Raw genomic sequence first — 24,930 nt, 5'->3', positions numbered from 1 at the left:
AAGGAAGGTTGGAGATTGGCCTATAATTAGCTAAGACTGCTGGGTAAAACCGAAACCAAGATCTAGAGTGTGATTAAAGTGGTGGGTGGGTTTTTGCCATTAGCTACAATCACACTCACAACCAGCAAATTGCTTTATATTTTTGGACGAGGCCTGAAGTTTGAGGATCAGGTCTGATTTACCTTTGATTGCTCCCACCTTTCAGGTAGCTCCGTCCCACCTCGGCAGAACTCCTCGGGCCCCCAGAGACGAATTGATCAGCCTCCTCCTCCGTCCTCAGCTCCACCCGGACCTCCTCGAGGCCGGACGCCTCCCAGCATGCTCAGCGGCGGCAGTGGTGCAGGATCCGCCTACCCCCCACGTCCCACCTCTGGCAGCATGATGTCATCGAGCCCTGATTGGCCAACCAGCAGCCAGTCGCGGCTCAGACAGATGTCGTCATCGTCCAAAGGAGATAGCCCTGAGAAGCAGCGGCCGGCTGCCAAGGTAACTAGGCTGTTACCACGGTACCATGGAGTCATTTTGTTCAGGCTTTCCTGATTTAATGATCAGATGCAAGGAGGCGGTCCTCCATACTTGTTTAAAGCTTTTTCTGAAGTGACCCACCCAGAGGACGTACCTGGACTGTCTAAGGTCGTGGGCGGTACCTGTTCAGGTGTGTTTGTGTGTCCAGGCTCCGTCTCCCTGCGCGTTAGACCGTACGGCAGCCTGGCTGCTCAACATGAACTCCACCTCCTCCTATGGTGAGGCTGAGGATGATCGCCATGATGACAGCCTCGTGGAGAAGGTAAGGTTCTCAAAGTTCTGGGTCAACACTGGTTCTACTGGTCCTGCTGGTTCTGACGGTATGTGTGTGTGTGCAGTACCAGCAGGAGATTGCGTTGCTGCAGGAGAAGTTGCGCATTGCTGCACTGCGTCAGGAGGAGTGTGAAGCACGTCTGATGGTCCAGGATCAGCAGAATCAGCGCATGCTGCAGGAGTACCAGGTCTGTGACCCACCTGCAGAGAAGCTCAGTCACATGACACAGCAAGACCAATAGCAGTGTGCGTGTGTTTTAGGCTCGTTTGGAGGACACAGAGAGTCGGCTAAGGAGACTGCAGGACGACAAAGACCTGCAGATGAACAGCATCATCAGCAGGTGGGAACACCTGTGTGCATTACCATAGAAACAGTACTTGAGGGTTGTGCTTGTTCACCTTAGCAAACAGACAACAAGGAAAAAGACTTCTCAGCAGCCACCTAGAGGTTGAACTGTGAACTGCAGCACCAGCTCCACTGAGCTCGACCGATTCAGATGTCAGAAATAATCAACTTCACCTGACACCTGTCAGGTGCCTGTCTCTCTGTCCGTCTGTCTGCCCGTCTGTCTCTCTGTCTGTTTGTCTCTCCGTCTCTCTGTCTGTCCGTCTTTCTCTCTGTCTGTCTGCCTCTCTTTCTGTCTCTCTGCCTGCCTGTCTGTCTATTTGTCTCTCTGTCTATTCATCTGTCCATCTTTCTCTCTGTCTGTCTGTCTGTCTGTCCGTCTGTCTGCCCGTCTGTCTCTCTGTCTTAGCAAATGTCTGTCTGATCACCTGTCAGTCTGTCTCTCTTTTTATCTGTCTGTCTGATCACCTGTCTCCCTGTCTGTCTCTCTGTTTGTCTGTCTGTCTGTCCGTCCTTTTGTCTGTCTGTCCTTTTGTCTGTCTGTCCTTTTGTCTGTCTCTCTGTCTGTCTGATCACTTGTCTCTCCATTTGTCTGTCTCTCTGTCTGTCTGATCACTTGTCTCTCCATTTGTCTGTCTATCTGATCACCTGTCTGTCTGTCTCTCTGTTTGTCTGTCTGTCTGATCACCTGTCTCTCTGTCTGTCTGATTACCTGTCTGTCTGTCTCTCTCTGTCTGATTGCCTGTTTGTCTGTCCGTCTGATCACCTGTCTCTCTGTCTGTCTGATCGCCTGTCTGTCTGATCACTTGTCTCTCCGTCTGATCACCTGTCTGTCTGTCTCTCTGTTTGTCTGTCTGTCTGTCTGATTACCTGTCTCTCTCTCTGTCTGATCACCTGTCTCTCTGTCTGTCTGATCACCTGTCTCTCTCTCTGTCTGATCGCCTGTCTGTCTGATCACTTGTCTGTCTGTCTCTCCATTTGTCTGTCTGTCTGATCACCTGTCTCTCTCTCTGTCTGATCACCTGTCTCTCTCTCTGTCTGATCACCTGTCTGTCTGATCACCTGTCTGTCTGTCTCTCCATTTGTCTGTCTGTCTGATCACCTGTCTCTCTCTCTGTCTGATCACCTGTCTCTCTCTCTGTCTGATCACCTGTCTCTCTCTCTGTCTGATCACCTGTCTCTCTCTCTGTCTGATCACCTGTCTGTCTGATCACCTGTCTCTCTCTCTGTCTGATCACCTGTCTGTCTGATCACCTGTCTCTCTCTCTGTCTGATCACCTGTCTGTCTGATCACCTGTCTGTCTGTCTCTCCATTTGTCTGTCTGTCTGTCTGATCACCTGTCTGTCTGTCTCTCTGTTTGTCTGTCTGTCTGTCTGATCACCTGTCTGTCTGTCTCTCTGTTTGTCTGTCTGTCTGTCTGATCACCTGTCTCTCTCTCTGTCTGATCACCTGTCTGTCTGATCACCTGTCTCTCTCTCTGTCTGATCACCTGTCTGTCTGATCACCTGTCTGTCTGTCTCTCCATTTGTCTGTCTGTCTGTCTGATCACCTGTCTGTCTGTCTCTCTGTTTGTCTGTCTGTCTGTCTGTCTGATCACCTGTCTGTCTGTCTCTCTGTTTGTCTGTCTGTCTGTCTGATCACCTGTCTGTCTGTCTCTCTGTTTGTCTGTCTGTCTGTCTGATCACCTGTCTGTCTGTCTCTCTGTCTGATCACCTGTCTCTCTCTCTGTCTGATCACCTGCAGGTTGATGGCGGTGGAGGAAGAGTTAAAGAAGGATCACTCTGACATGCAGGCTGTGGTTGACTCGAAGCAGAAGATTATAGAGGCACAGGTACGTCTCCATCACCTGAAATCTGTATTTGAAGCTTCAGAGTTTACGACTGTAGAAGTGACCATATTTTGCCCAGTGATGGTGGAAACAGGTGGAAGTGCTCATAAGCTACTCCAGCGTCATTATGGCGTCTTAAAAGACGTCTCGAGCTGTTCTCCATCCCGGAATGAAGCTAACAGTAGCTAGCATAGCTGAGTTTTGATGCATGTCTGTAAAACCATTTTATGCGTACGACATCATAATTAGGTGAAATATGTTAGTGAAAAACATTTAATGTTCTTCATATTTAAAGCGTATTAGCAGCACAAACAGGAACAAATGTAAAATCCCGCCTCCCTGTGACAGCTGACTAAAGATCCCAGGTGGACATAAGTGGACCTGCAGGTTTGTTTTGAGCTTACTGTCTCACCTGCCCGTCTCACCTGTCTGACTCTCAGGAGAAGAGGATTGCGAGTCTTGACGCAGCGAACACTCGTCTGATGGCGGCTCTAACTCAGCTGAAGGAGCGTTATGCCGTGACATCACAGAGGAACGGCCTGTCTCCGAGCAACACGTCATCGCTGCAGATCACCGAGAACGGAGAGTTCCGCAACTCTGGCAACTGCTGAGCTCTAACTGGCTGTACTGCAAGGAGAGGGAGGTGCTTAGCCTTACGAGGCCCATAGAGGCGGGGCTAACCCATAGACTTTTACAGATGAACCTCTGACCTTAATCCAACTCATTTCCTGTTTTGCACGTTTTCTCTTTGAACTAGTTAGAGTATGACATCATATCCCGTTTACGTTTTGGTACTTCCTGTTACAAATCAGAAAAACGGTCCCGAAACCAAAATGGACATTTTATGACAAGACATGAAGCAACCCCACCTGTACGTGGCTCCAGGCTGGAGGAACATATTAATTGTTTTAGACGCTTTGACTTTCGATTGTATTTTAAAGGAACAGTCCGACCTTTGTGTCCGAGCTGCCTCACGGAAACTTCCTCATCCCGGTTAGCCTAGCTTAGCACAAAGACTAGAAGCAGCACCACAACTCCAAGTGATTGTGTTGGCCCCTCAGGGCTTCCGTAGCTTTGAATATTTTGGTCACATGGGTGAGGTGTGGGAGAGTTAGAGATGCTAGTTTGTTGTTTCAGAGAATTCTGATTTTAATGTAAACACCAGATTTTATTGTAAAGCGGTCCAAACTTTAAATTGTGATGAATAGTTTGTGAACACGTGCACACTCAGACTCTCTCAGACTGTCTCTGCTGTGCTCACTGTGGCTTCTGTCTCCGTGTTTATGTTTCCTCTTATTGTTATTTATCCACGTTGGTACTTATAGAGACGCTCCAATAAACTAATACACCGTCTACCTGCTCATCACACACAGAGACGTGCATGTCGATAAAAAGCTTTTATTCATGCAGACAGCTCAAAGGTCAATGGTAAACAGGAAGTGAGGTCACAGGGCCTGGAGATAGCGCTGGAGTGGGCTAATGGACCAGTATTCGTACTCCCAGCCCAGAAACCAGCCGGTGAAGGTTGGCGGTTCGAATCCCTGCTTCACCGTCACAATGGGGGTTCGAGGGTCACGATTGGCTGGGTCACTCTCGATGTAGCGCTCAGCTGCAGGGAAATTTTTTTTTTTTAATTTCAAACGCCTCAAAAGTTACGAGTTTAGACTTTAAATTACAACTGAACCGATCCTTCGAGATATTAGACGAGTTCAGAGCAGAGGACATCGGACACACGGCCAGGTAACGCCCACTTTAGCCTCCTGTCGGTCTCACCTGATGTCACTGCCCGAGTCTTCTCCTCCTCCTGAGCTTCGTTTCCAATCCAAACGAACACCTGCAGCAGGACGCAGGACGTGAGGACACCGAAGAGATGCAGACATCTTTAACTGTATGAACAGAAGGAGACGCCCACCTGGTCCCAGGTATCCAAGATCATGACATCATCAGGAGCGAGATCATCCTGCGTCAGCTCACCTGGAACTTCATCTACCTGAAACACAGATTCACCTGTGAAGATTTGTTTAGCACTGAGCCTGGTCACCAACATTCAGCCTCTTCCACAGCGCGTCTTTGTCCCGCACTCCTCCCCTCACCCCCAGCCAGTGACAGCAGACGGCCGGCCCTCTGCTTTTCTGTTTTATTGTCTTTACTTTACAGTCTAAAGTGTATTTAGGAGACTATTGTTGTGATTTTGTGCACTGTAATTAAAACTGAATTGAAAGAGGATATAATAAAGTCTAGCCTCCAGGTGTCTCTGGATTTAGAAGTTAGTTTCAGCTTCAGGTGGAAACTGAAACTATCGAGCTGATTGTTGACCGATTAATCTTGTATAAATGAAACTGGCTTTGCTAGAACTTTGTAGTAAACGATGATGGTGACGTTGGCCTTGCTCCTGGAGAACCAATCATGTGACGAACTGACAGACCTTGAAATTTCCAGTCTTGTTGGAGCAGGCAAACAGCCGGGGAGGATGAGCTTCCATCTGGTTCTTCAGCCGAGCAGACCGACAGTAGTCCTGCTGCCCCCCCAGCGTATCCCAGAATCCATCTGTAACCGCGGATGGTCAGTTTATGGTTCTAGTATGTGCACATTGGTAAATATTTCACCTGTCCTCCCCACCTTGCTCCTCCCCCTCGTCCAGAAGGGTGGGGGTCACATGCAGGATCTCAGCCAGCTGCTCGGCTCCCTTCAGTTCGTCTGGGTTGCTTCTACTGCCTTTCCACATCCAGGATCCAGAGGGCAAAACCAGGAGGAAAACATCGTTGGAGTTCAGACGGGAGGAGGACGGCTCCACCTGACAAGAGCAGAGGAGTCAGGCTCCACCTGGACTAACCAATGCAGGCTCAGACGACGTGACAGTCGCAAGGCGTGAAGATCTGAACCAAAACCTTTTGGACCAAAATATTCCTGAGCTAAAACTAAAGTTCTGGACTCAAATGCTGAGCCCTCAGAGTTCTCTGGACTCAAAGTCTATCAACCAGAAGTCTGGGACGTTCTTTGAACCAAAGGAACTTTGATTTTCTGGACTAAAACTCTAAAAGGAAAGAACCCGTCTTCACTGGGCTCCAGTTCTCGCCTCACCTCCACAGTTCTGGTGTTTCCTGCTGGATTGGCTCTTATCTGGAACAGGCGAGTGTCTGCAGCTTCCGATTGGCCGTTCTCTCTAGAAGTCCCGCCCTTGTACACCACCAGTGGTTTGTCGCCAAACAGACTCATGAGGTGGGCGGGCTCTTTTCCTTGAATGACCCGCACCTGCACACAGGTAAGAGTAAGAGCCTTTCCTGCTCAGTGGGTTGGGTTAACAGACTGGGCTCAGCGTTCCCAGCTGGTTTACCTGGACAGCACTTCCTTCCAGCTCATCATCCACCTCAACAGCCAAGAAGGCCGATGCCGCAACCTCGTCCTGGGTAGACTCCGCTCCCTGCCTATAGAGGGAATAAAAACATCTACATTAGAAGCAAGTTTTCCAGCACTAGATGGCACCCTGCTGTGGAGAGACATGACCGAGGATCCCAGCACGCATGCAGCGCCTCACCACATGTAGATGATCTGACCGCTTCGGTCGCTGTGCTGGTAGCGATACAGGATGATATAACTGTCTCCTCCATAGAACTGACCGTAGGACGCCGAGTCCACGGGAACCTTCTCCGAGCCTTCGACCCTCCAAATCTACGACAGAGACGGACTTGTTTGTAAAGCCTGGCGGCTCTGCGGCCACGGACGTCACAGCTTTCAAAAGGAGATTGCTTTTTAAAATCAAAAACCCAAAAGCTGGAAAACAATTAAAATATCACCTCGTGTAAGTGAAGTCACTGACTTACATGTTTGAGTTTGTATCGAGATCCTGAGAAACACATGTCCAATCCAAACAGAGGCGCGTGTAACCTGCCTCTGTTACACATGAACATTCAAAATTTAACGAGCCAATCAGAGTGCTTCATGTGACCAAGGCTGACACCAGCCTGTTTTTGCTGCGTGTGACGAACTCTTATGTTTTGGCTTCGTCCTGCTCAGTGACAGGAAGGTCCTGAGTCCTTTCTGTGTAGATCACAGGTGTCAAACTCTGGCCCGCGGGCAAAATTTGGCCCGCAGCCTATTTACATTTGGCCCGCGAAGCCATACCAAATTACTATTAGAGCTGGCCTACTGGTATTACACAGCTTATCTATATATTTTAGTATTAAGCTTTGCTTGTTCCATATTCAGTCTTTCAGCAAAACATGTTTGAGTCCATAAGATTCATTCTTATATCTGGAGGAACAAATATATTTCAATAAATATTAACGTTAGCCCGCGACTTTGTTCCAGTTTTGAATTTTGGCCCACTGTGTATTTGAGTTTGACACCCCTGGTGTAGACAGTAATGAGTGCAGCCGGGTGATAATCTAGTGTGTCTGACTTACATGCAAATGTTTTATCAGCACACCTGTGAACACAGCTGCTAACTCTCCTGGCACCAATGGAGACGGTTTTCCATCAGACAGGAGGGATGATGTGGCGTTCAAGCTTTCAGCTCGGTTAGTCTGCTGGAGTACGAGTACGACTGGAGGAAGAAAAACGGCCACATTTCCATTCGGTTCAGTTTTTTCCAAATAGTGCCCTCAAGGCACTTCGCTGTGAAGCTGTGTGAACGTCACAAGTGCCATATTTTCACAGACGCGTGTATTCATTAAAATCGTTTGACTTCACCCGGCCGGATCAGTGTGGTTATTCTTCGATCACCTCTTGTACCCTTCCTCAATATTGAACCCTTAACAGACCTCTCAGTTACAAAACAGGAGACACTACAGGTGAACGCATCATCTGCAGTCTTCGTCATCTTTGAGGTTTTATGACATTTGAAATTTGCAAATGAGGTCTCGCTATGTGAAATGTGCACTTTGGATCATATCTCTCCAGCTTGAAAGAAAACCTGCTGTGACACAATCTGAAGGTCGACCAGTGTGAGGGGAAAACCACCAAAAGAGGCACAACTGTGTGTGGACAGTTTCACATGCATTTGTTTCACCTTTCAGTGCACAGATTTGGTGGAGGATATTTAAATGAATGAAACAACCAATGATGGTAGCTGCTGGTGATCATCGCTTTGGCTCAATCCTGCATGTTTACAGCCTGATACGTTTGTTCTTCAGTAATATTAGTGCTAGTTCTGTCATAATGTGGCTGTCAGGGAGGCGTGACAGTTACTTTGTACTGTACTTCAAACCCTGTTGATGGGCGCTCAGTCATCCAGGTAAGGAAACAGGCTGGTTCTGCTCATCTGGACGTTTTCAGTGCGAGAAACGTTTCATCATCATCATCATCATCATCATCATCATCATCAGGTGACTCCTTCAGTCTCAGCTGACTGCAGGTTTCTACCTTACTGTCTGTGACCAGTGGTCATGACAGTCTGCACATTAACACCTGGTAGGCCCTTAAAAAATGCACCCTTTAATGATCATAAACTGACCTCACCATTGTTAGTCATTGGTGCTAGTTTCAGTCATTGTGCAGATGTCCCGTTTATAATGTTGAAACCTGCAGTCAGCTGACACTGAAGGAGGAGGAGGGGGAGGGGGAGGATTATTTTCTCCCACTGAAAACGTCCAGCTGAGCAGAACCAGCCTTTCGGGTACTTCAAACCGTGCTGGTGAGCAGGGCACGTTACAGGTTTCTGCTTGTTCAGCGTCAGTCCAGAGAATAAGCACCAAAAGCCTGCTCATGCATCATTGCTCAGCACACACAGAGCTCTGCAACATCACATGTTATGCTTTACGAGGTGGTCTTTGCTTCTCCCCGGTATCAGCTCGATTAAATACAAACAGAACATAGCGAAGAGTCAGAAAGGCGTTATGAAGCGGTAGATGGTCGCCGATTTTCTGAGAGTCCTTTCTTCTGCAGCAGCGACGTGTGCCTGCACACACACAGGTGACAGAGGTGGGCGGGTGGATCGGTCAGCTGCAGGTGAGCCAGCCTTACAGTGAGGTCAGTCACACGCTGGAGCTTTACTGCCCCGGGTTTCGTCAGTCAGGAGCCTCTCAGCTTGTCGTTGTTGAGCTGAAACCTGCAGATGTTACTCAGGGCTGAAAACCTGCCCTGAGTAACATCATGCTTGTCAGGTGACCGTGTACCTGAGCTGCCGACATTCAGGTGTTCTCACCTGTTTTTCTCCGTCCCCGCAGTCGACCATGCCATACTGCGCCGCCATGCCTTCTGATTGGTGGAGCGTAGATGCATCAAACGGCACCTGTCCAATCACAGGAGTCAGCTTTGGTCTGGCTCGGCACAGTTTAGTCCTGGAAGCTGATTGGCTTACCTTTTCCATCTTTGCAATCTTATTGGACACGTAGGCGGTTCCCATGCCGACCGTGTCACTGGGGCCCCTCCAGTCCTTAAAGAACTGTTTGAAGAGCGGCCCCTCCCCGTGCTCAGGAAGGACCTGGACCTGGGGGGCGGGAACACAGGTAGGACAGGAAAATCGGATCACCTGTTTCCTGATGCAGCTCATCTCAGGTGAGACTGTAAGTGTGTGTGTGTGTGTGTGTGTGTGTGTGTGTGTGTGTGTGTGTGTGTGTGTCTGTCTCTACCCGTGTGAAACTGGGGTAGTTCATCTTTGAGATGAACGACTCTGCGGTGTTCAGGACAGCGTGACGCTCCTCCGAGTTTGCATCTTTACCTGCATACACGCACGCACGCCGTTAATTTGGACCAGCAGGTGTTACATTCTGTTCAGGCTCATCCAGACAGGCGACCTCCGGACGTTCAGTTTATTCACAGGTGGAAAAACGAGTGCTCCCTCTCCATGACCAGTTCCCGGCCTGTCAGATGGGTCTTGCTGGTTTCACACCTGTTGTGCTCACCTTTCCAGATGAAGATGTGTCCGTTGGCTCCGTTGTCAAGAATGAAACACTCGCTGGACACCAAAGTATTCTGGGAGAACGGGCTCTCCTCGGCCACCACAGTGACCTCCAGGTCTCCGCCTGCATTCGACACCTGAGACGAGTCACGTGTAAATCTTCAGACATCATGGGCAGCCACGGAGAGCTGATTGGATGACGATCCAGGTGAGAAACACCAGAGTTTGTTACCTTGTAGAGACGAGCCGCTTTCCTGTTGGAAGCATCTGTCTCGGTGTCGTCAGCCTGAGACTCGGAAAGCTCCGGCTTCTCCCCGAGAACCTGAACACAACAGAGAGCAGTGAAAGGTCAGCTGAACGTCCCATCATGCACTGCAGCTTAAACAGCAGAACAGTTTCTGTATCAGGCTGTAAATGTGCCTATTGTGCCTCACTGCTGCTTCTGCTGGACGCCAGAGGAACTGAGCTGTGGTGCGTTTCTGTACTGCTAAGGAGTCTGTGATGAAATCATTACACACGATTTGCATACCTCTACCATCTTCTCTGGCTCCGCCCCTTCATCGCAGACCTGGAGCTCAGCCCGCCCACACCTCTCATTGTCACGGATACCCTTAGACACCTGTCGAAGATTTAATTAATCAGGTATTCTGCTTTGTGACATCATAAAATGATGACGTAATTAGGTGATGTCAGTACTCACCATGGTTGCCTTCAGCTTCTCAAAGTGGTTGCTGTGGGAACCAGACCACTGAATAATTTCCTGTAGAGAAAAACAGGTTTACAGCTGTACCACCCTCTCTCACCTGTCCCGCCCCTGCCTCACCTGTCCCAGGTCCAGAATGAAGCTATCTGACTGGTTGAAGCTGTCCCAACTGACAGGAACCTCCGTCGCCCTGACAGCGCGCCGACCTCTGACATGCAGCAGTCGCTTAACATCACCAACATCACTGGTCACCACGTGCTTGAACCCTGAGGCCACGCCCCCTTTCTGTATCCAGACAGGCAGGAAGTGATGTCATTTAGAATGAGCTCATTAATGAGCACAGAATCAGCATAAGTACACATAGTAATTAGGGGTGCAACGATACACAAAATTCACGGTTCGATGCAAAAAAAATGTTCATGCCTTTTTAATTTGTCATTTATTAAAATTATAAATATATATTTTAACTCAAACGTTCAGTTTTTAAATTTTATGTTGCTGAAACAACAAAGTAATAAAATAATAAATCTGATGGAGAAATCACTCATGTTTGGAAAAGAGAGTTCATTACAGAGAAATGGCTCTTTCCAAAATAAAAGCTCTACTATACGCTTCTTCTGGGCTATATTCTCAGCAGCATATTAAACATATCAGGTCCCCATAAGGAGAATCATGTGCTAACGGCTGTCTAAATGACTCGGGTAAAGTTTGTAGCATGCGTGCTTGTTGTTTTTGTCTGCTTCCACTTGTCTTTGCACTAGGATGCTGTCGGAGTAAATGTGCAGTCATATTCGTTGTGTTCACACTAGTGCTGTCAGCGTAAATCTGAAATGACGTTAACGCCACAACACGGCAAATCTCCGTTAAAGAGCTACCGCGGATTGCCCCGTGCGTGGGGCTAGACGGCCAACACGTTAACGAGCTAACTGCGCTGACGCACTAGTTCCCACCCATGTAATTGAGCATTGCGTGGCACATCCAACATACTGTTTTACTTTAGTCCATGACGCGCTTACCTTCAGGGTCATACGTCACATGAAAACCAAAATAATTCCAAACGCCAGATCTGAATGAGGGTGGGGGAGGTTCAATTTGCCATGTTGCAACGAGCTTAACTTCTGTCTCGCTAGCTTGCCCTGCACTCAGTGAATCTGCGTTCGACTACTCCGCCTAGGCTGCACTGTCGAGCGCAGATCCACTGAGCGCTCAACACAGACAGCATCGTCAGAAGGAAAGTTGATAAAATAAATTAAAGATTTTGTATTGTTCGATACATATGCGTACCGAACCGAAAGCACTGTATCGAACGGTTCAATATCGTTGCACTACTAGTAGTAATAGTAGTACTTGTGTTGTAGTTACCATGTATGTGAGACCAGATTTGAAGTACCCGGTGAAGGTACCAGACTCGTAGCCCTGTACTTCGCGGTACTGGACCGGCGCCCCCTGCAGGAAGTCGTCCATCTGAACAGTGAGAATAGCCGCTGCTCCGCTCTCATCCTGAGAACACGCTGAACCTGTGAGACAGTCGGCCAATCAGAGAGCAGAACAGCTGGTCAGCTGCAACCACCACCAAGTACTGCAGTATCACGAGTCACAGTGCTACACCACTTCCCGTTTGCATTTATTTCGACTGTCACTAAGACATGTTCTCCAGCAGTATTAGTGGCAGTAGTATCAGTACGTGAAATACTGCAGTACCCTGCCAGTAGTGCAGGTCGTACTGCAAGGCACCGCTGCGGTTGCTCGTGCTCTTCAGGATCAGGTACGCATCGCCGATGTAGAACCGGCCATACAGGCTCTCAGGAACAGGAACCAGCTCCATGTTCTCCACCCGCCACACCTGAAGCCCCGCCTCCTTCCCTGCACGCTTAAACTCTGAATGGGATACCATGATGTCACCTACAAGGGGCGGAGCCACAGAAAAGAAAACAGTCCAACCTGAAAATGTTTCACTGAAAGGGGCGTGGCAGATGCATTAACCAGTGGCGTGTATGTAATCCCCACCCACAATATCAGATTTACTTACTCTGGCTAACCCTAAGTCATGAAAACATTAAAATCAGTCACAGGACAACAAACAGGTGCGTGCTGTAGCCCAATCAAAATCGAAAACACACGTAAAGCTCAGAGCTGTTGGATGATGAATTTCACTGCAGCTCCCATAGCACAGATGTGTGTGTCGTATTAACAGCGTTGTGTTCCTCTTGCAGTAGCTGGTTCATTGTGTGCACTTCCTTTTTCACACCTGTGCCAATTCTGACACACCTGCAAACATGAGCTAACACACCTGACAGCTCACAGGTCATCCAACCCTGAGGCTGTATGAAAACATCTATCAAGTTTCAACCTGTTCAGGTTGCATCAACACACACAGTTGGTTTTGACATGCATGTTTTAGCATGTTTTAGCATGGTGTGTGTGTGTGTGTGTGTGTGTCACCTCTGTGGCATTCACAGAAACAGTAAGTGAAGGTTTTCTATATTTAAACATTTGAAATCAAGAAGTTTAAAAGCAGGAAGAGGAAAACCCGACAGACAGCGAATGCCTCCTCACTGATCACAGGTAACGCAGAGGAAACACACCTGAGCAGTTACTGAGAAGCAAGACTGACTGTGGAAAGGAAAGATGAGGATGACGAGGAGGATGAAGAGCTTCTGCGGAAAAACAAACATCACCTTGATGACAGGCTCGAAATGATGTCACAGAAACTTAGCTGAAACAGAGGAACTCACCTGGACGTTCTCACTGAGCTCCACCTGAGTCTCTGACAGAAGAGGGCGGGGCTGCAGCGCCTTTTACCTAGGAAGCCCCTCCCTCACCTCACCTGTGACGATGCAAATGCTCAGACCAGCTGAGCGTCCCTCTGATGCTGTCCGTGCGGCTCCAGGTGCAATTAGGTTGTTTTAGTCTTCTGCATATTTCTACATGTTTTCATACAGAAATGAACAGAATGCATTAGAAGCGTGTCTCTGGTTGATCCACATGTGACCTGTGACGAAATCGGAATTCAAACTACTCAAAAACTTTATTTATAACTAAACATATTTTATTTACGATGCTGCGGTTCACACAATAATCAGTGATTCCTTAAAATTTCGTATTTAACTGAAAGTTCACGTCAGACTGTCTGACTGATAGAGGCAGGTCATCATGCTTTCTAACACTGACTTTAATGCTGAACTTTTTAGAATTAATTTGATTACTAAAACTAATTAAAGCCGACGACTCTCGAATTGATTGTTTTTAACTATTATTGAAGCGCTTATTCTGAAATCTCAGCATACGTTACGTTGACGTTGTCTTATTGTGAAAGTTCCGATCGGATGTGTTTACGTGGAGGTTTCCGTTTGACACGGAGCGCTCAGCTGTTAGCACAGCTGGTCGACATGTCGCAGAAAACCGGGAATAAACGGGAATAATCGGGCTGACGGTCGGCTGGGGTCGCTCGGTTTAGGCGGGAAAATGGAGACGTTCGGCAGGTTCACGAGCATGCTGCTGCACGCGCTGGAGACGGTGAGTTAGCAGTTAGTTAGCTGCTGTTAGCTCCGTGAAAAGTTGGACAAAGTTAGTCACTCGGATGAGCTGTTTGTCACTGCTGACCCTGACCAATCTGCTGTCACCGAAACGTAAACACAGAAGCTAACAGGCGCTAACGTTAGCTTCAGAGTACTCCAGGTGTTTACCTGCTGGAGATGGGTTTGTGTCAGGGCTCAGGAACTCGCACAGGTAGAGACAGGACAGACAGGTATGTGTGCCAGCTGTTACTGTACTTCACTGTCACCTAATGAGTATACCAGTAAAGCTTTTTGAAATTAATTAAAACCAGCTTTATAAATAAACCTAGTGAACTGATCGAGACAGGTGACCTGGTCAGGACATGAAGTTCTACAGCTGCTGGGACCAAAACAGAAGCTGCTGTGCTCAGAGCTGTGATGTCAGCCGCCGTGGGAGGGGCTGACAGGAGCTCACTTGTAATTGGCTGAATCAGCTAACAAGTTCTGATCGGAACCAAGCCGTTTGAAGGCAAAGCAACCAGTGAGTACAGAGAACATGAAGGCACCGATCAGCTTTATGGATCTGTACTCAGCTGGTTTAGGTCAGGGCTGATGAAGCACTCTGATTGGTTCCCTGGCTTGATGCATGCTTAATGATCCAGGTAAAGAAATGCCCCTCAAAATTTGTCTTCATCTGGACGTAGCGTTTCAGTGGGAGAAACGTTTTGTCCGGGTGACTTCTTCAGTCTCAGCTGACATGTGTTTGCTCTTGGAACTGTGTCTTCATTCCACATGTTTCACATACAAGGTGCTCCAGGTAGAAACATGGGTGTGCCATGGGTTCCCCAGTTTCACCCAGTGTGTCCAACTTGTACATGGAAGAAGTGGAACACAGGGCTTTGCTGTCCTACCCTGGAACACCACCAAGGTCTTGGTTAGCCTTCCTGGATTGTGAGATCTCCATCCATAATGGGGGACAACAGCTGAGACACAGTTTTTCTAAACACCACATCTCTGTGGCTTTTTTTGGACTTCCTGTCTGTTAAGTATTCTTAAACTCATTTTGACTCCGCCTCACATCTCACCTGTCTGTCAGAGGGAGCCCACGGTGGAGCTGTTTGACTCGTTTGTCGATCACTGGAAATCAATCACCAATTATTATATCGATACGACAGGTGAGGCTCTTTAACCTGCAGCTAGTTGTTACCACAGCCACACAACCAGCCAATTGAATTCCTCTTGTGTGTGTGTGTGTGTGTGTGTGTGTGTGTGTGTGTGTGTGTAGATGACAGTCGTCCTGTCAGACAGACGGACATCCCCTGGCATCTCAGACAGATGTTGGACATCCTGGTGTACGAGGAGAAGCAGCAGGTGCGTCAGTGTGACTCAGAGCTGTATTGATCAGCATATCCATCAGAGTATTGAATGTCCTGTCTGTATTGATCAGGCCGTGGAGGACACAGGAGCCTGTATGGAGTACCTGCTGCAGCACAAGCTGTTGGAGACTCTGTGCACACTGGGGAAGGCTCAGGTAATGGTGCTGCACACTCACTGATACAGTGAAAGCTGCAGGCTAGGATGATGATGATGATCCTGCTCTTCAGTCATAAATGTTCAGGTTGATGAGTTCACTTCCTGTCTGAAAGGCTAACGTGCCCATCTTAGAGGACCAGCTCGCTGTTTACTTCCTGTTTTAGTACCTGGCACTGAGACTGAGCTGCGTGGTCAGGTTTTATGGCTTGTAGCGTTAGGAGCTCACAGCTCTGATTGGTGGATCTTTCCTGTGTAACCCACAGACTGTATATGAACAATGGAAGCAGACATTGTGACATCAGCTGGTGAAGTCCTGATTTAGAGCTCAGAGATCAGGTTTTACAGCAAGAATAGTCTGCTTTACAAAGACTGCAGCTTTAGTCCGAAGCAGCCATTGTTTGTTTACAGTCTGTAGGAACACCTGTCTCCAGGTGAGGGTCTCTGTGCTGAATCCAGTTTTAGCTTCAGAGCAGAAACGCGGTGAACTGTGAGCTAACACTGTAACTCTTCTGTCCTCTCTCAGTATCCTCCAGGGATGTCCCAGCAGGTGCTCCTCTTCTTCTCCAAGCTCCTGTCTCAGGTGCAGAAGCCTCTGCTGCAGCTGGTGAACGTCTACAGACCTGTGCAGGTAAACCAGGTGGAACATCTACAGCACACTGCAGAGGCTCATCTGTGCCTGTCAGTCCTTTGTGTGTCTGCAGATGTTGTCAGTCCTCACACAGCTTACAGTGACATGCACACAGCAGGAAGTTTAGGTTACAGACAGTGTAGTGAGGTCGTCAGAGCGTAGGCAGGTGAGACACTCCACCTGAGCACAGCACAGAGGAAACAAGGCAGCGTTTTATCTCTCAGCCACCTGGGGGACAGCCCGCAGGGGACAGACCTGAAGCCTGGACACCTGAGGACACCTAAGGACACTGATGCTGCTAAGCTCAAGCTGCTTATTTTTATTTAAATCTTCCCAATAAAGCTAACCGTTCTTCACTTTCTCTCTACCACTGCCTGTGCTGATGATGTCACTATGTGCTCCGCCCCATAGAAGCTGATTTGCCTCTGTGCGCTTCCTGGTTCCCAGACTGAAAAGGAGGAAGCTCAGTTCCTATTGGTCGTCTGCTCCAGAGTGAAGCAGGATCCCCACACGCTCAGATACGTCTTACAGGTAACCTCAGAAGGTCTTAGGTCCACTTCCTGTCACGTGATGTGAGCTCATTATCACATGACTTTTATCTTTGTTTTCAGCTTCCAGACCAACCAGTAAGCAGTACACTGAGCTCTGACCAATCAGAGAACAGCATGCAGGCATCCAGTCGGGGGACAGATCCTCCGCTGCCCTGCGGCCCCATCCAATCAGAGAGCTGTCTGCTGAGGGCCCTGCTGGGTCTCACTAAGAGCCAGGTCAGTAACCCGAACATCTCGCGGTGCATTCAGGTGCCGTCTGAATAACTGGAAAATGAAAGATGACAGAAAGTTTTGACGAGCAGAGACGTCAGCACGCAGCACTGTGAGCTCTGACCAATCGCAGTCAGCGGCAGCGACCCTGTGTGTTGCACTAATGACGGAGCGCTTCATCACTGTCCCTTCACAGAGCACCTCAGTGTGTCTGAAGGCCCACGAGAGCCTCCTGCTGCTCTGCGGGCTGCAGGCTGGGTTCTCAGGGGAGCTGCTGAGCACTCACACCCAGCTGGGAGAGCTGCTGGCTGTGAGGCTGCAGGACCTCTACTCCCTGCTGCCTATGGAGGACGCTGCAGAGCTGCAGAGCTGGCCTCACACGCCCTGGAGGTAAGAACACACACGCGCACACACACACACACACACAGTAGTGCACGATGCAGACTGGTGTACTGCAGCATTTCCTCTTCCCCTCAGCTCTCAGTTCTCTCACCTCAGCACTGACCCCAGCTCACAGTCTGTGGGTCACATGATCAATTTCTTCTGCTGGCTGGACTTCCTGGATCACCTGATGAGACAGGCACCACAGGTAATACTACCATGACAGGTACACAGCTGCTAGTAATGCTAATAATGCTCAGGGATGCCAGTGCTTTGTGGGTAGCTGCTGCCATGCTGTCCACGCAAAATGTAAACAGAGAAACCAACAGGTGATACGGAGGAAGACTCGTCTAAATGAGCTCCTGCAAAGGTGCGCACATCCAACAGGTTCAAGCTCACACTCGGGTGTGTGCGACTGTGACGAGCTCTTCAGTTTTTCCTGCGTGCCGCTAAACAGAGCGATGAATTTCTCCTGCAGCATCCAGGGTGCGAACGACTCGCCGTGCTGCTCACACTCATGACCTGAGCAATCTTTGGACCGTCTCAGGTCCTCCAGGTGTGACGCTCTCCTGGCAGGGACCGTGACCGTGGGCTCGCTGTGAGCTGACCGTGGGCTCGCTGTGAGCTGACCGTGGGCTCGCTGTGGGCCGACTGTGAGCTGACTGTGGAAGAGGCCGGTCTTTGGGTTGTAGCCTCACATTACACAGCTCACTGTCTGTGGGCAGAAAGCTTTAGTGTCATGTGACCAAAGGATGCTTCCAGTCTGCAGGCTCTTTCTCCGTGTTGTCCTCGCCGTGTGTCAAAGGCTGTAAACAGCTAAATGTTCGCGAGCTCACCTGCACCGTCAGCACGTCCTTTGAGACGTCCTCTGTCCAGCTGATAGTCCGCTCACACCGCGCTGCTACAGCAGCCCGCTGTTTTTTTTTTTTAATGAACATTCTAACAAATGTAATTATGCCAGATTGCAGCCTTGGGCTTATTTCCATCTGCAGACCCTCTGGCAGGCTGCTGTTACACACACATTAGGAAAAACATACAGAGACACTTTTTAGTGGTCATGTGACAAGGACAAAAAAAGTGATCACATCATATTAGAACAAACAATGACAACAAGAATGCACAACAGAGGACAGTATAGAGAACGGAAACACATCAGTTATATTGCACAGTGTTGCACATGCCCTGACTGTGCTGATATTGCACTCACACATTACACTAATAGTGGTTTCCCTTTTTGTAATACACTAACTCTTTTTCACGTCCAATATGAAGCATGATTACTAACCATGATCACATGTTATTGTGTCCCTCAGCCGCCCTTTAAGTGACTCTTACAGAGAGGGAAACTTTCCCTCGCTAGCAAAGGAAGACTATTCCAGAAGCTCACTCCCTGATATGACAGAGCATCTGTGAAAAGGTCTAAATGCAGATTCACAATCCCCTCTCACAGTGGCTCGGGTCAGTCGAGGCAACACTGCTAGACTTTTAATAAAATCACTCATTGGTGGAGGCGCCAGACCATGTATAACTTTGTAAATTACCAATATGATTCAATATATATATAAATTCAATATGAGCCAGTGTCATAGAGTGCAGCAATGTAGTCGCTGCTGTGTCTGTTAATGATGTGCGGATATGTCTAAAGTTCTGTATGTTAACATTTACAGTTTTCACTACTTTGTTTGTGTTCTTTAAAAGGATCATTTTGAGTCTAGCAGCACTCCCAAATACTTAAATTCCTCAACAATAATTAGTTCTTGTGCACCCAAGCGAACTTTCACTGCAGCCACGGTTGTTATAGTTTTACTAAAGATCACTGATACGGTCTTTTTAACATTATGGGTGAATGGGTGGATGACTGGATATGTAAAGCGCTTTGGGGTCCTTAGGGACTAGTAAAGCGCTATATAAATACAGGCCATTTACCATATTAAGGCACAGACATGAGTCCTTCCGCCATTTTTGTAAATCATGTAATGCCAATGAAAGCTGATGGGCTGCATCATCAGCAGTTTGGCTTGTGTAACAATTATCGTATCATCAGCATAAATAATTGTGTCTACATTTTTGCACACACTGAGCAAGTCATAGGGTGAACATAACCAGGGGCCTAGACTTGAACTGAGGGATGCCTCGTGTACAGTGAAGATGGGGTGACTTACTATTCTTTATTTGCACATATTGGGCAATGTCCTCGATTTAACTTTCACAGTAAACACAGCTTCTACCTGCGTCTGCTCCATCGCCAGCTCGTGTTAACCACGGTCCCATGATGCGTCAAGCTGATGATGTCATGATCCTCAGCGCTGTAGTACAGCTGATGGTTCCCAAAGGCTGCTTCTGTTCATCTGGACGTAGAAAAGGTTTCATCATCAGCTGACTGCAGGTCTCCAACCTCGTAAGCAGGACATCTGCACAATAGCTGACACGAGCAGCACTGGTGAACAGCTCAGTTTATGATCATTAGCATAAACAGGTGTGTGTGTGTGTGTGTGTGTGTGTGTGTGTGTGTGTGTGTGTGTGTGTGATCATCAATCAGTGGTTGTTGCTACGTTGTTGCCAGATGAACAGAACCAACTCGTTTCCGTGCCTGGGTGATTGCATCAAGATACATTTGATAGTGCTAATGCTAACACTGCTGCTAAGCTATCACTAATGCTAACAAAACCATCTAATCTCCACTCACACCTCACTCTGTGTGTGCGTGTGTCTGTGTGTGTGTGTGTCTGCAGGTGTTGTCAGTGAAGTTGGCTGTGTGTGTTCATCAGCTCTGGTTGGTGGAGCTTCTTCAGCCTCAGCTGTTGGACACGTGAGTCCTTCATCATCCATCGTCATCCTCCTCACAGGAAGTGGGGGTCCTATCAGATCTTAGGTGTGTGTTTGTGTGTGTTTAGGTGTGAGCAGGTGGTGCTGGGCTCCACCTCCGTCCTCTGTGCCACTGTCAGGCTCGTCCAGTCCTCATCCCTGCTGGATCAGCTCGTCCACTTCCTGCTGCGGAGCGACGCCGCTCAGCCGCTGCTGCGCCGCTGCGACCACATCTCTGACCAGGTGAGAGCACGCCCACTCGAGCTGACACCTGCAGCTAGCTAGAGTGCAGAGACGGGAAGCATAGAAACGACTGTGTGTCCTCAGATCAGCATGGTGTCGCTCTGTCTGGTGGAGGAGCTGCTCCAGAAGCCTCACAGGGACGTGTTGGACGTGCTGGTGCTGAGTTTCCTGCACACTCAGAGTTACCTGAGTCCACCGGCCTCGGCACAGGAGGAGCGGCAGACGGAGAGTGGCGAGGACAGCGAGTAGGTGCTTCATGTGTGGCGGGTTGGCCTGTGTCTTAGCTGTCCGCGGCTGATGATGCGTTTCCTGTGTGTCAGAGACCCAGAGGACGACCCCTTCTTTTCCGACAGCCTGACCTTCTCAGACAGTCCCCACCCCCCTCCGCCTCCTCCACCCGGACCCCAGACAGCTGATGATGTCATCAACAGGTAACGCACCTGAAGCTGCGCCGCACAGAGAGTAACGAGTTAACCCGAGGAACAAAACACGACTGTGTGTGTGTGTGTGTGTGTGTGTGTGTGTGTGTGTGTGTAGTTTCCTGTGTTTGGTTCCTGTTCAGGTGCGGTCGTCTCAGCTGCTGCAGGAAGGAGGATACGAGACGTACGTCCACGACGCTCACACACTGGTCAGAAGACACACACACACAGCTGTCACTGGTCTCTGACCCTACAGTCAAACCCTGTCTGACTCCTCCCATTTCCTCAGGTGACCGAGTGTCAGGTTCTCTCGCTGTCCTGGGATTGGCCGCTTACTCCCCCCCCCCTTTCCCTGTCGTCAGGTAAAGACTCCGCCTCCTTCTTTGAAGGTCACCTGCTAAAAGTTCTCTTTGACCGTCTGGGACGCCTCCTGGAGCAGGTACACAGACACACACCTGTGCCCTGCGTGGTTCCCCCTGGCTCACCTGTGCAGGTGATGACGATGATGTCGTGTGTTTGCAGCCGTACGAGTTGAACCTGCAGCTGACGGCTGTTCTCTCCAGGCTGTCGGCGTTCAGCCACCCTCTGCTGCACGAGTACCTGCTCAACCCCTACATACACCTGTCTCAGTCCTCCAGGTCACTCTTCTCTGTCCTCATCAGGGTGAGACACGTTCTCCAGAGGAGGGCGGGGCCATGCATTTGTTTTTAAGTTAGGGCATGTCTGTTTTATCACCTGTGTGTGTGCCAGGTGATGGGAGAGCTGATGCAGAGGATCCAGCAGGTCTCTAACCTGAGCGAGCGACTGCTGAACACCAGGAGAGCGCTGCTGGGCCTGCCGCACGACCCCGGGTAACTACCTGCTGTAACACCTCACTCCAGCCACGCCTGGCGCCGTAAACACACTTACCAGGGCTGCAGCGACTCATCGAGTGACTCGATTATAAAATGTCTCTGCACAAATTCTTCTTTGATGCTTGTTTAATGTGTTAATGACGGAAACACGAGCGTTTCGAGTGAAAGCTGCTGCAGTAGAAACGAGGCGGGAAGAGCATAGAGGCGGAGCCGTTAGGGAGACGGTAGCGTGACAGGAAACATGGTGTCCACCATTAGAACCTTGACTGGGAAAGAGCTGCAGGAGTCGGAGCCTCAACAAACCGTGATGTGAAGTAGGCTCCACCCACCGCCGCTTGTGTCACACACACACACACAGCTCTCCAGATAATCTGAGGCATGTTTTAACCCCACAGTTCGCTCCAGGCTGACGGCAGCCGTCACGTTTTACATGGAAGTGTACAGGCGTGAGTCTAGAGGGGGGCGCGAGGAGCCCTAGATTTATTACAAGGCTTTGAAATGATATAAAAACTGTTTCAAGTGCTTACAAATAAGAAGTTTTCTCTCTTTGTGTGTTTATTATCGCTCATTAATAAGACAAAAATGTTCTTACTCGATTACTCGGTGATCAGTAGCTGCAGCCCTGTGCAGTCTGCCGTCGTACTCCAGACTCCACCTGTACTGAACTCAGCTGTTTTGACTGTGAGCGCTGCTGGTCCTGTGTTCACCTGAGTTCTCCTGTGGGTGTGTCCACAGACTGGATCACCTGACCCTGCTCAAAGGAGTCATCGTCCTCGAGGAGTTCTGCAAGGAGCTTGCTGCCATCGCCTTCGTCAAGCTGCCCCAGGACCAGGACTGAGTCACCTGGAACTTTGGATTACAGATCAACATGTAAACATTGGCTCACCTGCTGCAGGTGCACCTGGGAGGAAGAAGCAGATTCAGAGTCTTCAAGTGATTTTTTAAGTTCTTCTTGTATAGCGAAAAACTGGCCGATGTCTTGGTGCCGTTTCTGAGGCGACCTGAACACCTCGGCGTCACTCTGCGTTTGATTGGTCAGCACGTTTATTTATGGTTTTAGTCTTTAGCTGATTTTAAACAAACAGGAAGTGGTGTCAGAGTCCAGTTTTGAATGTGTCACATGTCAGTGAGACGTTCCCATTGGACGATCACATGGAGTGATGTCAGCACGTTACACTTAGAAACTGCGATTAAACACACTGTCAAAGCGAGCAATGCCTGTCATGTGACATGTCAGTGAATCTCTGACTGTGTGGGCGCGGTTTGATGAATGGAGCCAGGGTTAATGAGCCGTCTGATTGGCTGAACACGCATTTAAATACAGAGAAACCCTCATGGGGCCGAGTCCTCATTCATCATTAGCCCCGCCCTAAATGTTGTCAATCACCGTGCAACCATGTTGCTTAGTTTCTGGTGAAAGAGAGCAACTGTTTATCAGCTTCACTGGATGAAACTTTACTGCCTGATGGACTTCCTGCTGCTTTCACATGGCGAGTGTCACATCGAAGTCACTCCTCCCTTTGGCGGGAACACCTGTCCACATACTTTTGGTCCACTGAGCAAACAGTATGAAAAAGCTTTGAATAATTGATGATGATGATGAAGAGTTTCATGTGTGAGACAATAAAAGTGCTGACAGCCGTCTGTCGTGGTGTCCTTGAAAGTTTCACCAAAGAAAGGGTGTGTGTGTGTGTGTGTGTGTGTGTGTGTGTGAGAGAGAGTGTGTGTGTGTGTGTGTGTCACTGATCCCAGCGCAGATTCATCCACACAGGATTTTGTTCACCATCACTCATATTTCAGACACTGAAGTTGCTAAACTAATTACAGGTTTAAAACAATCAAAAGCACTTGATGTATTTGGTATTAACACAAATTTCCTAAAGGAACATCTGGATCTGCTCGTACGTCCAACAGCTCATGTTTTGAATATGTCTTTCAAACACTCCATTGTTCCAACAGATTGGAAAATTGCTGCAGTTACACCAATTTTCAAAGCAGGTGTGAAGACTGACATGGCTAATTATCGCCCCATAAGCATACTCCCGGTCGTATCTAAAATAGCTGAGAAGTGGGTGGTTAAACTCCTCACTGCACACCTAGAAAACACCCAACCCTCATTACATCCATTGCAGTTTGGCTTTCGGGCACATCACTCCACAGATACTGCCCTGTGTATGTTAGTGGAGAACTTGAAGAGCTTGCTGGACAAGAGTCCCTGTGTTGGAGCTGTATTTTTAGATCTGAAGAAGGCTTTCGACTCTGTAAACCATCAGATATTGTTGTCCAGATTGACTCAGTTTAATATCTCCAGTCAGGCTCTTCAGTGGTTTGCCTCATATCTCTCACACAGGAAACAGTGTGTGGTGTTGGACGGGGTTAAATCTCCATATTTAGACTGTGATACAGGGGTTCCTCAAGGATCTGTTCTTGGGCCCTTATTGTTCTCTCTTTTTATCAATAACTTACCTGAAGTCTGTCCAAATATATTTACTCAAATGTATGCGGACGATGCAGTTATATATACGCAAGCAAATAGTGTCCAGCAGGTGGCAAAAGATCTTACAGCTGCTTTAGCATTAATGCAGAGCTGGCTGGAGGACTCATGCCTAATGTTGAACACCTCAAAAACTGTCTGCATGTATTTTTCAAAACGCCCCTGAAACTTGAAGCAGTCAAACGTATTCCTGGATGGAGCAGAGCTTGAATTAGCTCCAGAATTTAAATATCTTGTGGTCATTCTAGACCCAACATTATCCTTCAAGAGTCACATAAATAAAGTGTCCCAGGTACTTAAATTTAATAATCGAAATTTTAATCATATACGTAATAATTTAAATATGAATGTAGCAAAAACTTATTTTTACTCAATGATCATCTCTCATATGGACTATTGTTTGACGTCCTGGTCACTTGCTTGTCCAACAACACTTAAAACTATTGAAAACATTTATAAAAGACGTTTAAAACTACTTGACAAAAAACCGACTTCCCACCACCAAAAACAAAAATTACTGAACTTCAATAACTTAGTGAAACTTAAAAGAGTGTGTTTAATATATAAAGTCTTACACTCCCTTGCTCCACCACCACTGAAGCAGTTCATTAGGCGTAAAGAAAGCTCAGACCGGACCACTCGAGCTACAACCCACAGAGACGTGTTTATACCCCACAGACGGACAGCATTATGTCTATTTTTTTATGTTTTATGGACAACAGATGGAAATATAATAATCTGGTATGTTTACATACATTGTAATTTTTTTTACATGTATGTTCATTAACATGCACTGTCCTA

The 24,930-nt window shown here is 48.3% G+C and overlaps 3 protein-coding genes across 12 annotated transcripts in view; 2 read left to right on the top strand and 1 right to left on the bottom strand.

Annotated features, from left to right (window-relative positions):
- LOC146563365 (disabled homolog 2-interacting protein-like) overlaps nucleotides 1–5,218 on the top strand; it is a 38,240-nt gene extending 33,022 nt beyond the window's left edge. For both annotated transcript variants that reach the window (XM_085295752.1, XM_085295753.1), the window contains exons 18-23: nucleotides 206–486; nucleotides 674–787; nucleotides 864–986; nucleotides 1,060–1,139; nucleotides 2,889–2,976; nucleotides 3,414–5,218. In XM_085295752.1, the coding sequence (XP_085151878.1) occupies nucleotides 206–486; nucleotides 674–787; nucleotides 864–986; nucleotides 1,060–1,139; nucleotides 2,889–2,976; nucleotides 3,414–3,584 (857 nt within the window). In that variant the 3' untranslated portion in view covers nucleotides 3,585–5,218. The remainder of the gene's footprint in view (nucleotides 1–205; nucleotides 487–673; nucleotides 788–863; nucleotides 987–1,059; nucleotides 1,140–2,888; nucleotides 2,977–3,413) is intronic.
- LOC146563364 (gelsolin-like) lies at nucleotides 4,419–13,941 on the bottom strand. 4 transcript variants are annotated; one of them, XM_085295761.1, is made up of 21 exons: nucleotides 13,802–13,941; nucleotides 13,250–13,438; nucleotides 13,100–13,171; nucleotides 12,216–12,416; nucleotides 11,877–12,031; nucleotides 10,635–10,799; nucleotides 10,512–10,571; nucleotides 10,341–10,430; nucleotides 10,044–10,133; nucleotides 9,816–9,948; nucleotides 9,543–9,631; nucleotides 9,272–9,400; nucleotides 9,116–9,202; nucleotides 6,509–6,642; nucleotides 6,308–6,398; nucleotides 6,055–6,225; nucleotides 5,593–5,767; nucleotides 5,399–5,520; nucleotides 4,886–4,963; nucleotides 4,747–4,807; nucleotides 4,419–4,582 (listed from the first exon to the last, which is right to left on the bottom strand). In XM_085295761.1, the coding sequence occupies exons 4-21, from the start codon at nucleotides 12,406–12,408 to the stop codon at nucleotides 4,419–4,421; spliced, it is 2,187 nt and encodes a 728-aa protein (XP_085151887.1). In that variant the 5' UTR covers nucleotides 12,409–12,416; nucleotides 13,100–13,171; nucleotides 13,250–13,438; nucleotides 13,802–13,941. The 4 variants fall into 4 exon arrangements, 3 of the variants coding, with proteins under 3 accessions (XP_085151887.1, XP_085151888.1, XP_085151889.1); XM_085295762.1 differs by lacking the exons at nucleotides 5,399–5,520; nucleotides 5,593–5,767; XR_014894731.1 differs by lacking the exons at nucleotides 4,419–4,582; nucleotides 5,399–5,520 and having other exon boundaries at nucleotides 4,755–4,807; nucleotides 5,580–5,767.
- On the top strand, nucleotides 13,896–24,867 carry fhip2b (FHF complex subunit HOOK interacting protein 2B). Of its 6 annotated transcripts, none has more exons than XM_085295767.1 (19): nucleotides 14,037–14,262; nucleotides 14,379–14,552; nucleotides 15,108–15,186; nucleotides 15,297–15,382; nucleotides 15,459–15,542; nucleotides 16,068–16,172; nucleotides 16,584–16,703; nucleotides 16,784–16,939; nucleotides 17,130–17,323; nucleotides 17,411–17,522; nucleotides 20,047–20,123; nucleotides 20,209–20,362; nucleotides 20,447–20,607; nucleotides 20,683–20,793; nucleotides 20,900–20,990; nucleotides 21,071–21,220; nucleotides 21,304–21,444; nucleotides 21,532–21,632; nucleotides 22,371–24,867. In XM_085295767.1, the coding sequence occupies exons 4-19, from the start codon at nucleotides 15,347–15,349 to the stop codon at nucleotides 22,471–22,473; spliced, it is 1,896 nt and encodes a 631-aa protein (XP_085151893.1). In that variant the 5' UTR covers nucleotides 14,037–14,262; nucleotides 14,379–14,552; nucleotides 15,108–15,186; nucleotides 15,297–15,346; the 3' UTR covers nucleotides 22,474–24,867. The 6 variants fall into 6 exon arrangements, with proteins under 6 accessions (XP_085151890.1, XP_085151893.1, XP_085151895.1 ...); XM_085295769.1 differs by having other exon boundaries at nucleotides 14,362–14,552; XM_085295764.1 differs by lacking the exons at nucleotides 14,037–14,262; nucleotides 14,379–14,552 and adding an exon at nucleotides 13,896–14,030.
- The last annotated feature ends 63 nt before the right edge of the window (nucleotides 24,868–24,930 follow it).

Source organism: Mchenga conophoros, linkage group LG12 (genome assembly GCF_057382185.1).
Source record: "Mchenga conophoros isolate Kocher_MC1m ecotype Shallow Benthic linkage group LG12, M_conophoros_male_GT1.1, whole genome shotgun sequence".
NCBI classification, from domain to species: domain Eukaryota; kingdom Metazoa; phylum Chordata; class Actinopteri; order Cichliformes; family Cichlidae; genus Mchenga; species Mchenga conophoros.
Note: the sequence above shows the minus strand (reverse complement) of the source record. Positions and strands in the feature narration are given on the sequence as shown.

What these genes read in the sequence shown, in the direction of transcription:
- LOC146563364 (XM_085295761.1), bottom strand. Translation starts at nt 12,408, where the DNA reads ATGGTATCCCATTCAGAGTTTAAGCGTGCAGGGAAGGAGGCGGGGCTT. An exon ending in GGACGAGGGGGAGGAGCAAG is followed by an intron (nt 5,521 to 5,592) that starts GTGGGGAGGACA and finishes CCGCGGTTACAG; the next exon opens with ATGGATTCTGGGATACGCTG. An exon ending in GACTCGGGCAGTGACATCAG is followed by an intron (nt 4,583 to 4,746) that starts GTGAGACCGACA and finishes ATTTCCCTGCAG; the next exon opens with CTGAGCGCTACATCGAGAGT.
- fhip2b (XM_085295764.1), top strand. Translation starts at nt 13,980, where the DNA reads ATGGAGACGTTCGGCAGGTTCACGAGCATGCTGCTGCACGCGCTGGAG. An exon ending in GAGAGTGGCGAGGACAGCGA is followed by an intron (nt 20,608 to 20,682) that starts GTAGGTGCTTCA and finishes CCTGTGTGTCAG; the next exon opens with AGACCCAGAGGACGACCCCT. An exon ending in GGCCTGCCGCACGACCCCGG is followed by an intron (nt 21,633 to 22,370) that starts GTAACTACCTGC and finishes GTGTGTCCACAG; the next exon opens with ACTGGATCACCTGACCCTGC.